The sequence below is a fragment of the Aplysia californica genome, unplaced genomic scaffold, assembly GCF_000002075.1.
Source record: "Aplysia californica isolate F4 #8 unplaced genomic scaffold, AplCal3.0 scaffold00662, whole genome shotgun sequence".
Classification (NCBI taxonomy): domain Eukaryota; kingdom Metazoa; phylum Mollusca; class Gastropoda; order Aplysiida; family Aplysiidae; genus Aplysia; species Aplysia californica.
In genome coordinates this window covers 28,541-41,946 of record NW_004797932.1, presented here as the reverse complement: position 1 = coordinate 41,946, position 13,406 = coordinate 28,541, and the positions used below count along the sequence as shown (strand labels likewise).

At 40.7% G+C, this 13,406-nt stretch overlaps 1 protein-coding gene across 1 annotated transcript in view; it reads left to right on the top strand.

Moving 5' to 3' along the window:
- Positions 1-7,932, top strand: part of LOC101864093 (voltage-dependent calcium channel subunit alpha-2/delta-2) — a 34,178-nt gene extending 26,246 nt beyond the window's left edge. The window contains exons 20-23 of the mRNA XM_005108122.3: positions 1,253-1,463; positions 3,108-3,246; positions 4,835-4,997; positions 7,105-7,932. Coding sequence (XP_005108179.1) covers positions 1,253-1,463; positions 3,108-3,246; positions 4,835-4,997; positions 7,105-7,309 — 718 coding nt within the window. The 3' untranslated portion in view covers positions 7,310-7,932. The remainder of the gene's footprint in view (positions 1-1,252; positions 1,464-3,107; positions 3,247-4,834; positions 4,998-7,104) is intronic.
- Positions 7,933-13,406: the final 5,474 nt, after the last annotated feature.

Here is a 13,406-nt window from a genome sequence, read left to right as displayed (position 1 = left end):
AAGTTCAGCTTGTTATTACCAACAATACAAGCACTATTTGAATGAGGAACTATGAGAGAAAATGATATTTCTGACTGAAAAGAGGGTCGAAGCTCAGTTGGTTATTTCTGATAGTATGAATACTTCTGCATGACTGTCTGGAGTGTGTCCTGCAGTGCTGAAGGATGTGTTCCACAGTTTGGTCCGCCTCTCCACACTGGCACTTTTTATGATTGCACTAGTTTAAATCACAGAAATCGATGTACAGAAAAGTGGGAAGACATGGAATAACATCAAGAGGCTAGCCCAGGATAGAGAAAGGTGGAAGGTGTTTTTCCGTGGCCTGTACCCTGGTGCAGGGTGAGAAAGGCAATGATGATGATGACTAGTTTGAAACTTGTCTTGTTGTATAATGTGTTCTCAGCCCACTCAGAGAGTGCCATGAAATATGTTTGACTAGGTGTGGAAGGTTGTTCTTTGATACCACAGTGCTGAGATATTTCTCCTGTTGGTTTATTGTGTTCTCACCCCACGCTTTAACTTGGACTATAATAACATCTGGTGTCTGCTGCTTTTTCATCTGTTTCACTCTAACTGTTGTCTTTGTTTTTACTTCTTTTGGGCCCTTCAAGAAAGTGAAACACTTTTTGGGTGGTTAGCAGGTGCTTTGCTGTGATTTGCTCCCTTCTTTCCTATCAAACATGCATTGTCCTTATCTCTCCTTTTTTGTGCACGTTACTCTCTTGAACACCTCAAATCTTTGGCACTTATAAGACCTAATTGTGTTGCAAGTGCAGTAAAACTCTTACTAAAACTATAACCGGAAAAACATTTCTCAACCTAATAGCCTTGACAGCGTTGTCAGACTTGTATTTTCTAGAGCCAACACCCCCCCCCTCCCTCCTGTCTCTATCTGTCTGTCTGTCTTGCTTTTTTTTCTTACTCTTAATAACCCCGATTGAGTCCATGTGCGTCTGTGTCCTCAAATTCAAACTCCTATCTGTGGGTGGGTGGCGGGTGTTCTGGTATGGTTTGCCTCTTCTGTCCTATCTAACATCTATCGTCTTTATCTCCCCTCCTTCTTTTTGTGTTAGTTACTCTCTTGTAACACCTCTAATCTTCTGGCGCTCATATGACCTTATGCAGTTGCGAGCGCCGTAAAACTGCTACTAAAACTAAAACTTCGGCACTTATACGACCTTATTGTGTTGCAAGTGCCGTAAAACTCTTACTCAAACTCAAACTCCCCTCTCTCTCTCTCTCTCTCTGACAGGTGCTACTTATTTGACACAGCAGCGTTTCTGGTGATGGACCCGGACTTCCTGGTGGCCAACGCTCTCGACGAGTCTCGCTACCAGAGTGTCACCCTAGGCCGGAAAGAGGGAGAAATCATGAAGCATTTGGTCTATCATCACAAGTTCTTCACCAGGAAAGAGTCCATCGACTTTCAGGGATCTTGTAGAATTTCTCCGAAAGAACCCAAGGTTAGATACATTGATTCTAAACTTGCATTGATGTTACGCATTTCTTTTTGGTGGCTTGTGCTAGGTCCTATCAAGTCCTGACTTCTTTAAATGACATGTAAAGATTTCCACCTTCTACAACATGGTGCTGTTATTTCGTATCTTCTTTCTGTTTTTTTTTTCCCCAACCCAGATGTGGGTATGTGGGTGGTTGGCGGGTGCTCTGGTGTGGTTTGCTTCTTCTTTCCTATCAAACATCTATCGTCCTATCTCTCCTCCTTCTTTTTTTATGTTTGTTACTCTCTTGTAACACCTCTAATCTTTGGCACTTGTATGACCTTACTGTGCTGCAAGTGCCGTTAAACACTTACCAAAACTAAAGATGTGGGTATTTGGAAAGGGGCTCTGTTGTGGTGTGCGCTTTCTTTCCCATCAAATGTCTGTTGTCGTTCTCTCTCCACCATTGTTTTCTTTGTATTCTACTCTCTAGTCGTAACAACTCTGGCCTTTGGTGCTTATATGAGCTATTTGTGTCGCAAGTGCCGTAAAACATTTACTTAAACTGAACAAACCAGACGTATAAAAATGGATTGAGTTATTGTTTGTATTGTCATATGTTGTTGCAAGTGCCTGAATACTTTTACGCTTAGTGGGTGGTAACCACGGGTGCTCTGGAGTGGTTTGCTCCTTCTTTCCTATCAAACATCTATCGTCCTAATCTCCCCTCCTTCTTTTTTGTGTTTGTTACTCTCTTGTAACACCTCTAATCTTCTGGCGCTCATATGACCTTATGCAGTTGCGAGTGCCGTAAAACTCTTACTAAAACTAAAACTTTAATTCTTACTAAACGAACCAGACGTATTAAAATGGATGCAGTTTTGATTTGTACTATCATATGCTTTGTCATCTCACTCGGCAGGTTCTTTTTTTGTGGGTGGTTGGTGGGTGCTCTGGTGGGGTTTGCTTCTTCTTTCCTATCAAACATCTATCGTCCTTATCTCTCCTCCTTCTTTTTTATGTTTATTACTCTCTTGTAACGCCTCTAATCTTTGGCACTTATATGACCTTATTGTGTTGCAAGTGCCGTAAAATTCTTCCTAAAATTAAAACTAAACAAACCAGAGGTATAAAAATGGGTGCAGTTTTGTTTCGTACTATCATATCATATGCTTTGTCACCTCATTTGGCAGTTTATTTTATTTTATTTTTTAAATTTATTTATTTTTTATTTTTTTGTCACCCCCCTGGGGTAGTGCCACTGACTGTGTCTTTAGGCCATTCCCAAAGGGGGGACATTTCTCGTTCAAGCATAGTAGAATTTTAAATGGGCTGACTCATGTCATGCTCATAACTGTGCCTGATCTACAACAGGGAACTGCTGCTTTTTCTTTCCTGATCCTTACTATTGTCATTTTCCTCCACTTCTTTTGTATGTTTGTCACTCTCTTGTGACCCGCTATTTCCGGGGTGCCTTGATAGTCGAAGGAGACCTTGTGCTGTTGAAGCTAGAGAGGTGAGCAGTCTAAGTCTGATTCCCTGTAAAGACTTCTCTGTTGACACCCACTCCTTGGCGCTCATACGACCTTATGCAGTTGCGAGCGCCGCAAAACCCTCTACTATAACAAAAACAAAAAATAATTTTTTTGGTCCTTTTTATTTCTCCAGTTAACCCTGGAGGGCCAGCCCCAGAAACCAGAAGACACGGACGATTACTACAAAAACCGTGGGCCGATCCCCAAGTTCCACAGTGACTTTGGCTGCATTCAAGACGTGGTCAGCTTCAGGGCCAACGATGAGGCTTTGGGTATGTAGCAGGACACAGTTTGTGGATGTTTTAGTAGAGGTTTTACGGCGCTCGCAACTGCATAAGGTCATATGAGCGCCAGAAGATAAGAGGTGTTACAAGAGAGTAACAAACATAAAAAAGAAGGAGGGGAGATAAGGATGATAGATCTACGTTTGAAAGGAAAGAAGAAGCAAACTACACTAGAGCTTCCGCCAACCACCCACAGGACACAGTTTGTGGATATTTTCAGCTGTAAAATTGTGCAAATATCCAGAACTAAAATATAGATCTATATATAGCTCAGGTGATGAAAACTTTAACTTTAAGTGTGCAAATTTATATTTTTGTGTGTCTTTCATCAACGTTTTTCAGTAAAGTCCACTCTGAAACAGGGTTGTAAATGGACATGAAGGGTATTGAGACGGGAAAAAGGAAAATTGATAAAAATGGTCCAATGAGCAGAAAAATACCCGTTTCTTTGATTTCATAATTTTGAGGAGCACCTGACTTCTCCACAATGCCTCACATATCTTCTTGTCCCAGAGGGACGAATTTCTGAAAAAGGGGAGGAATCTGGTCTTGTATTTTGGTTGTTGTTGTTGTTGTTATCGATCCAGCAACATCTGGGCTCTTGCCCTTCTGTCCAATGCCATGTAGTGATAAGTGCAGGTTTGCTGCAGTTGCTGTAATGTTCCGTAGAGTGTGTTGTCAATGTTAGGTCTCGGAGGGAGAAGGGTAGCTCTGATGTCATTTAGGGCTGTACAGTGGAACAGGTGATGTTCCACTGTCTCATGCATAGTCACACAAAGGACACATTGGGGGAAGTTCTGGTTTTATTCTGTTCAAGTGAAAGTTGAGCTGTAGATGTTCTGTTCGTAGGCGGAAGATCGTGGTCTGTTTCTTTCTCTGTAGGTGGTTGATATTGTATTTTGGTAAAATTAAGGATTAAAATCTGATTATTTATATTTGGGCGGGTGGTCTGCTCCTCCTGTTTCTCTTCAGTGTTGTTGTTCTATTCCATTTTTGGTGAAAAGTCTCTGTGCTGGGGGTTTGCAGATGCTCTGGTGTGGTTTGCTCCTTTTTCCGATCAAACATCTGTTGTCCTTTTCTCCCCTCCTTTTTTGTTTTTGTTGCCCTCTTGTAACACCTCTAATCTTCGGCACGTACGTATGGCCTTATCTTGTTGCAAGTGCTGTAAAACTCTTACTGAAAAAACCCCCTTAAAGTCTCTGTAATCACAGCGACTCACCATTCACTAAGGCTGACGTCATCTCTGTGTGCAGAGACACCTCTAATCTTCGGCTTGTATATATATGTACACTATTTTGTTGCAAGTGCCTTAAAACTCTTTTACTAAAACACATTAAGTCTCAGTGATCACAGCGACTCACCATTCACTAAGACTGACCCCAGTGGGTGGTTGGCGGGTGCTATGGTGTGGTTTGCTGCTCTTTCTTTCCTATCTCTCCTCCTCCTTTTTTGTGTTTGTTACTCTCGTGTAACACCTCTAATCTTCGGCACATATATATGGGCCTTATTGTGTTGCTAGTGCCATAAAACAATTACCAAAACTAAAGACTAACCCCCGTCTCTGTCTTGCTCCCAGGTCGCAGTGGGATGATCACGGGCAACGTGTCCGGTCCGTGTATGTCGGGCTTCTACTATGTCACGGCCCTGCCCCAGACCAATCTCTACCTGCTTGTCATCGAGGACTGGCTGGCTTACAAACAGTCGCTTTTCTACAACTTCCACTGTAAAATTACTCAGAGGTACGTATTTCTTTTTTGTTTATAAAGCGTGGTTCTACGATTTCCTTTTGTAAAATTACACACATGTACATATTTTTTGTTTGTTCATAAAGTGTCGTTTTACAATTGCCACTGTAAAATTACTGGCAGGTACGTATTTCTTTTTTGTATATAAAGCGTGGTTCTACGACTTCCTATTGTAATATTACGCACAGGTACAAATTTCTTTTTTGTTTATAAAGCATTGTACAATTTTGATTGTAAAGTTACTCGCAGGTTCATATTTTTTCTTTGTTTATAAAGAGTTGTCCTACAATTTCTACTGTAAAATTATGGGCAGGTACATATTTCTTCATATTTTGTAGTCATTTTACAATTTCCATTGTAGAATTACTCGCAGGTATATATTTCTTCTCTTGTTTATAAAACACTGTTCCACAATTTACATTGTAAAAGTCCATGTTTCTTCCTTGTTTAGAAAGGCTAAAGTTTGGGGAATTTTATAGAAGTTGTGAAGTCCAATGTAAAGCAAATGAAAAGAGAAATTAAGTTACTCTGAAAGAAATATAACTTTTAAATGATTTTTTCCCTGGTTTTGAATGTGTGAAGTGTAATTTTTAAAAATATGCTCTTTGTGTTGTCAGAGTAAGACCATTAACTTTCAGCCCTCAAAGTTTGGGACGTGTTACTTGTCTGCCCGTAAAGTAGATAGCACCAGCTTAGTGATGGATTTGAAACCATGCCCATGTCTGAAGTCTTCTACTACTTCTTCTCTATCGCATCGCACTTGAAGTCCGGTATCTATCATATACTGGGCTGTCCTTCTCAGCTCTTCTGTCGGCCCCCTTCAGCTTCTCTTTGTAGCGTCAGTTAGGGCTGGGTCACGGGCGCGAGAACGGAACTGAATCGCCACTCTTTCCTGCGGAACGCGATTCACGATTCACTTCAGCGGAATGCGGAACAGTATCGCCAAACGATTCCCGATTCACTCCCCTGTCGCTGTCACCACCTTGTGGCTTGTTTAACCTACGGCTGAGTCGAGTCACGAGCGCAAGAACGGAACGGAACACTTAGTATGGCTCCCCTTATTTTACAAAAGATGGTATAGTCCAACCCCCCTATTAAAACAAAATGAACGGGGTCCAACCAATAGACAGAAGGAATTTTATGGAGCCATTGTTTTAGCGAATGGTGGGGTTGGGGGGGGGGGGGGGAATTTATGGGGGTCACTAATTGAGGTCAATTGATAGAGCAGCGCAACAAAGGGTGTGGGGCGGAGAGGATGGCGGAACAACAAGTGTGGGACTCGCGCTCGCCAAGAGGCGTTGATAGGACACTGTTCCGTTTCAGTGTTCCGCCACAGCTCCACAAGCACTCGCGTACTCGCGATTCATTGAAGCCGACTGAATCGCGAATCGCCACTCTCAAATTTGACGAGCAGGATCCAGCCCTAGTGTCAGTGGGGTTGGCCATGTTTCCTGTCTGAGAGAAAAATAACAATAAGTAAACCAGTTTAATGTTACAGGGGGTTGAAAATTTCATTTGTGAAATCAGAATACACACAAATTTGTCAGTGAGCGGAGCCATGTTTTCTGTCTCAGAGAAGAATGACAATAAATAAACCATTCACTACAAATGAGGAACAGTCTACAGTGCATGGGGGGTTGGCGGGTGCTCTGGTGTGGTTTGCTTCTTCTTTCCTATGAAACATCTATCGTCCTTATCTCCCCTTCTTCTTTTTTTATGTTTGTTACTCTCTTGTAACACCTCTAATCTTCTGGCGTTCATATGTCGTTATGCAGTTGCGAGTGCCGTAAAACCTCTACTAAAACTAAAATTTAGTTTCACTACAAATGAGGTACAGTGTACAGTGTCTTATAATATACTTTCCTGTGTGTCAGTCAGTGTGTAAAGTGATGGCTGTTTGTCTGTGTCTGTGTGAAGTGATGGCTGTGTGTCAGTCAGTGTGTGAAGTGACGGCTGTTTGCCTGTGTGTGTGTGAAGTGACGGCTGTGTGTCAGTCCGTGTGTGAGGTGACGGCTGTTTGTCTGTGTGTGTGTGAAGTGACGGCTGTGTGTCAGTCAGTGTGTGAAGTGACGGCTATTTGTCTGTGTGTGTGTGCTTTCAGCGTGGTGAACAGCGGGGCCTACAGAATCATCAACGGGACGTGCGCGCACAAGGACACCTCGGAGAGCACGCTAAGAGACCAGGGCAAGTGTCCCAAGCTGAACGACGTCCCTCTCAAGTGTCGCTACAACACCGGCACACGACTCACCGCCACCGCCCATATCGCCGTCCTGACGGGGACCGTCATGTGGGTCTTGTTGTCGTGATACCACTGTGTTCTCCGAGCGAGCGAGCGGAGTCGGATGTCTGGTATATTTGATATTCGTAAGTTGGGTTTAGAACTTTTCAAGAGAATTTTTACCATGATATGTTTGGTTACAGAATAGACTATGAGATATATGCTGTGATTGATGTATGTTATTTTTCTGTGCAGCAGACAAACTCATCTGATTAGATAGACTCTTTTGCCATTGAAACCTGATACAGGTTTTGTGTTTCAGTGACTGTTATGTATGTCTGTGTTCTGGTTAACGAGCAGTGATTGTGACATTAATTAAATTGTTTTAAAATGCACTGTTTATTATGTACTTGGATCTGCCATCCCCTCTATGACAAAACAAAAGTTTTTCTCAAAATCCTCGTTGGGGAAAAAACGGACCCCAGCAGATTAAAATGAAGTAATTAATCGACTATGGCAAATAAATGTGAGGCAGTGTGGTGGAATCAAGCTCTCGTCAATTTTTGGGCATGAAGAGATATTGGTATCATCTTAAAGCTTGTTCTCTTGTCTTATTTTGGAAGAGCAAAGTATTCCTTTATCTTGAATACAAGTCGAGATATTTGCGAATGAAGGAGGTGTGGGTCACCTGTTTTCAGAGGTAAAATTAGTGAGAAAATTACCGCCAAAGATTAGTTATTTCCTTAGCTTAAGAGTCCGTGGTAACTGAAAATTTAAATATTTTGTGCCTTTAATCAACGTTTTTCAGGAAAATCCAAACAAAATTAAATTGTTTAATGGGCACAAAGGTGTTTGGCCAAAAAACAACAAAATTGATAAAAATCCACAAACCTGAGGAAAAATGGAAGTTTCTTCACTTTGATTATTTTGACGAGAGCCTGATTCCACCACGCTGTCTCACAAATGAGTATTGCAATTGTGCACAAATAAACGGAAATAAAAACGTATACTTTTACATCATTTACGATAAGTCGCGAAAACGGGGCGAGCAAATGGTAACAAAAATGTCGAGTTTCACGTCATTTAGGACAAGTCATACAGGACAAGACAGAAACGGGATTCATGAAAAAAAAAAAAGAAGGATTTTATGCAATTCTGATTGCAAATCTGATGGAGGTGCTTTGACGGGAATCAAAGAAGATATTATTGGGATATGGGGTACTCAGCAAGTCTGTGTACTCCGACTGTACTTCATAGACTAGAGGAAAAGTTACGTGTTATGAAACCATTGCAGACCGTGGAAACCTTGAAGGAACTCCATAAAGTTGGTCAAAATTGGCAGCCCTGCTTAAAATGAAGAATCATAAATTATGTTTTGTTTTTAGTTTCAGTTACAACTTTTCACATGTTAATTTGTCTTACAATTTTGAGTTTTTGCTTGACCATTTAATAATACCTACATATGTACTGACATTCTACATCTTCTTGAGGTCATGTGATGCAAAAACAACTAGCATTTTTTTAAGGCCGACATTGATTACATTGTTAGAAGTGCAGTAAAGAACAGTTGCAGTTGTCATGTTGTTGTTGTTGTTGTTTTCAAATCCCTTTAGCTGCGAGCATTTCGCTCTTGGCAGCGCAATGCCTCCCTCAAGTAACCACATGTCCTTGTCATCTGGTCAACGCCAGAGTAGAGCAGGCTTTGTAAGTCTGTAGGTGTGTATAGGAGCCTGCGTCGAAGAACTGCCAGGTTTGGGCAGTGATGCAGTTGTCGTAAGAGTAATAATAGCTTTTATGACTGTTTTTTTCACTCCCTTTTCTCGAGTTTGTTGCTGTCAGGAGATGAGGTCCTTTAAAAACTCTTGGAACTTTGCCTCCCTGAGCCTACAGGTCATGAACTCTTGAGCTGTCTCGGGTTGACTGTTGTGGAGTCCGCTTTAACTGAACAAGGTGAATTCGAAAACAGGGGGAAACAGAAAGAAAATCAAATCCCCGATTTTGTGTTCTTCTACGTCACTGACATGCAAGCTTTGCGACAGAATCTGCGCTTCAAACATAGGAGGAATTAGCCATGAAAGAAGCTGCATGAAGACAACCTTGAGACCATCTTAAGCTAAGTTGACCGTCTGCATAGACGAAAAGAGCCATATATACTTGAGCAATCTCTCTAAACTGAAAACTTGGCTATACCAGAGAAAATCCAGCAGTCCCACAGAGTTCAGTTAAAGGGGACTCCACTGTATTGTGTTTACATCACCATTTGCTGAGGCATGCATTTGGTTTGTAGAGGGAAAGGTCTTGCATCGATTCCGTAGGGCTGTTATTATTAGACTCAGGATTTCAATTTGAATTCTGTCTTTCATGTTACGTAAATCTGATCACACATTTGTCCATCACCTCTTCTTTTTGGCGTCATGTTGTATCTGCCACTAGGCAAAAAGTTTTCATCAGAAGTTAAACATTTTTCTGGGGTGATGGAGAGGGTCTAGCCGTTCAGGATCACAGTAAGAAGCCTAGTTCTTGATCTCTCTGAAGTTCAATTTTTTCCGTCTGGATCAATAAATGACTTGTTTAAGCCAAATAGCATTCTTTTGTGGGCACTTGTGCATGGTTTCAAGGTCATGTGTGACATTTCCAGAAGTTTTTTAGATCATAAAAGACTTTAACATCAAAGCATAATTCTGTCACCCATCTCTTGATGAAAAAAAACCCCTCAACCATTCCGTGCAGCAAAACACTTTTGAATTTCGTAACGACGCTGGCGTCTGTGAGCAGAATGTTGTAGCCTATGCTATTGCTGTCTGTGGCATCCATCGGTAGTTTGCACCGCGGGGCTGTGGCCAAGGATCCAGCTCAAGCACTCTGTACTTACCTAGTCTCTACATTTAAACATTAATCAAAACATGGGAAAGTTATACATTCCTTGTTTTATTTGGTGTACATTTTATTATTTATGATGTTCCACCGTTCCTTTTGTGATATTTTTTTCCCATTTGAATTTGATGTTCATTTTTCCTGGGACCATTGTTGTTTTTTTTTTAGTGACATTTATTTTCAGAATAGATATTTAATTTATATGTAGGCCCTACATGTTTCTTATATTTAATTTACATGTACATGTTTCTTATATTTAATTTACATGTACATGTTTCTTATATTTAATTTACATGTACATGTTTCTTATATTTAATTTATATGTACATGTTTCTCATTCCCTGTGTGTGAGTGCAGTCAATAGTGATTTTGTCTCGGAGACTTCTTCAATTTGAAACATTAGAATATGAAGAACTAAAGACAGCTTTATTGATTTGTGTGGTGTATGAATGTACAAAACGACATGTATGATATGTTACTGGTTGCCATAGGGGGGGGGGGGGGAGGGAGGGAATGCAACTTTCTCAAAGGCACTGTGTTGTAGATCTCAAAGCCAAAAAAAAAAAGCTTGTGCCTACAGACACCGCTTGGCTTGTGTTGTGCCGTTTTGTTCAGCGATCACTGATCTAGGTCTTAAATTTCTTCTGTACGTCTAATTTCATCTCAAGTTTCACTTTTCTCAAAAAACCCCAATAAATGTTCACTCTGTAGATGCCATTGCCGACTGAGGCTGAAAATATACTGCCACGCACAACTGACGTGCGCTGTGAAAAAAGTTGTGCCCTCCTCTTTATATTTCCTATCGGTGATTTCACTGACACGACTAGACGTGAGGAGTTGTGAGGACCCAACAAGACGTGCGTGAGTGCAGCACTTCTTCTAGTGGTGCGGACAGGCCCGCCCTGCTATCGGAGTGTTCCACGACGCCGTGGAGATAAAACAAAAGGGGGTACCGAGAACTGAGCTGTTTTCGCCTGCTCAGCGCCATTTTTTTTTACACAGTCGGACCTATGTGATCACCACCTCCGACCTAGCTGCTCGTCTGTTTCGCGGCACACTTCAGTTGTGCGTGGCAGTTTATTTTCAGACTTGGAGCTGATCTTGATGTGACAGGCAAGAACTCTTGTTCTGCGTCCCCTCATTTCTCACATTTTGTCTCCCTTTTGAGATGAGAGGAAATTTATGGGAACCACCAGGCACAGGTCTTGAGGGTTTCCCAGACTTTGTTTTGGGGTAATGTATATAAGCTACGATAGACTGTATCGTATTTGTAGTGAGACCAAATTTGTATTGTACTCTGACTTTGCAAATGAAATTTTTAACCCGTGTACTATTAAGCTAGTCTGTTTATTATTATATTTCTCTCACATTTGAATAGAAAGCATGCTTTACTTCTGTTTAAAGTGGACCAAACGTATGTACTAAGGTGTAAAAAAAAGATATAATGAGGGCTTGTCATTTCTTATTGTACAATCAACGAATCTCAATATTTATATATATATATATGTGCAATATTCCATAGTTTTTTTAATCGTGCAATATATAGATTTATGTGATGTTCAAATCAGTATAAATGTCAATATGTGTCATATGAGTGCATTTGGAATTTTACATGCATGAGTTTACTTTTACTAGCATGCACACTTTACACTGAGAAAAGATTTACTACTAGACCTATTTTTTACTTTTAAGAAACTGGGCGCTTTCCCAGTCAGCATGTGTACTTCTATAGCAGTTATTGGAGATAATGGCGTTTACAGGAGATAGTTCTGAGATATAAGGGTGTTATTAACTCTATCCGTACATCGTGTTTTACTATCGCATCCACAAGACGTGGGGAACTCTGTGCCACCACTTATTTCCAAAGAGGAAATTTACTCGTTAATTCGATCCATATGCTTTGCATAGTTATCTGTCAAAATGATTTTTTGAGAAATACTGAAAGTTTCAAAGAGATCTTCGCACTAGAAGTATATTCTAAAATGTGAAGAATAGAACTCCGGGGGTACAAAATGACCCCAGGGCGTACGGAGAGGGTGAAAAAAAAAAAAGAACCTGCCATGTTCAGTTCATGTTACGCAATGTGAAATCTTTGACCGGTTTAGCAATGTGGGCTACCAGCATGTCGGGAGTGGACTCTTGGACAAGTTGGTAGGGAATTGGACAAGTTGTTGGTAGGGAATTGGACAAGTTGGTAGGGAATTGAACAAATTGGTAGGGAATTGGACAAGTTGGTAGGGAATTGGACAAGTTGGTAGGGAATTGGACAAGTTGGTAGGGAATTGGACAAGTTGGTAGGGAACTGTCCAAGCTGTGATTTTAATTTTTTTCAAGATTTGCTCTATTTTTTTGATGCATGGACGTAAGAGTCTGTTGCACGTAGACTGACGGCAAGGGTCACAATTTCTTCAGGTTGTGTGTGAAGCTCTACAAAGTCTGAAATGTCCACCACCCTTTATTATTTGAACATACATTGTACTTACATTATCTTAAGCCTGAGATTGAGCTGGGAGAATTATCTGAATAATTTATGTTATTGAAACCCTACATGGACTTATTGCTATTTTTAATGCAACTCGTCTCTGAAATTCATCGTGGTATTTCTGTGGTATTTTTTAAAATTACCTAATCTTCAAACTTAATCAAATGGAAGAACAGTCTTAGTCTTCTTATTTTGAATTTTTGGTTGTTTTTACACATTTTTTCGTGCAGTAGTTTTAGAAATTTTATAATTTTTGCTTAAACTCATTTAGGTGTATGTGTATTTGACAATCGTGATATTAAAATGTGTACACCAAACCAGTATGTCTGTGTTATATTTACTTGAAGGTTGACATTCTAGTTATCTTTCAAAAAGGTAATATTATAATATAAAATATCCCAGCATGCTGAGGAAGTTTCTCTTGTCGTTTACTTTTCTTTTGACTTTTACAGTGTGGTAAAGTGATGGATTTGTACTCTTCCTCCTGCTGCCAGACACACAAATTGTCGATTCGTTGTTAGATCAGGCTCTTTGCCACTGCACGAAAATGTATGTTTGATTCGGGAGTAGGGAGGTGGCTTTATTTTTTAAAAAAATGGAGTATCTTCATCTTTCTGCTGGGATGTTGTGTTGTTCTGAAGCTGAGTTGGCCCAAACATGCTGGACTGAAGAAGCCAACCTCCTGAATTGTGGTGATACAGGCAGGAAACATTTACAAATACAATAACAGTGACAAAAGTCGCAGATACCCGTCTGCTGGGACATTTCAGTAACCCATTTTCAGCACTTTTTAAGGACCCGCGGGCAAGTGTTGAGTTCCTGCGTGCTG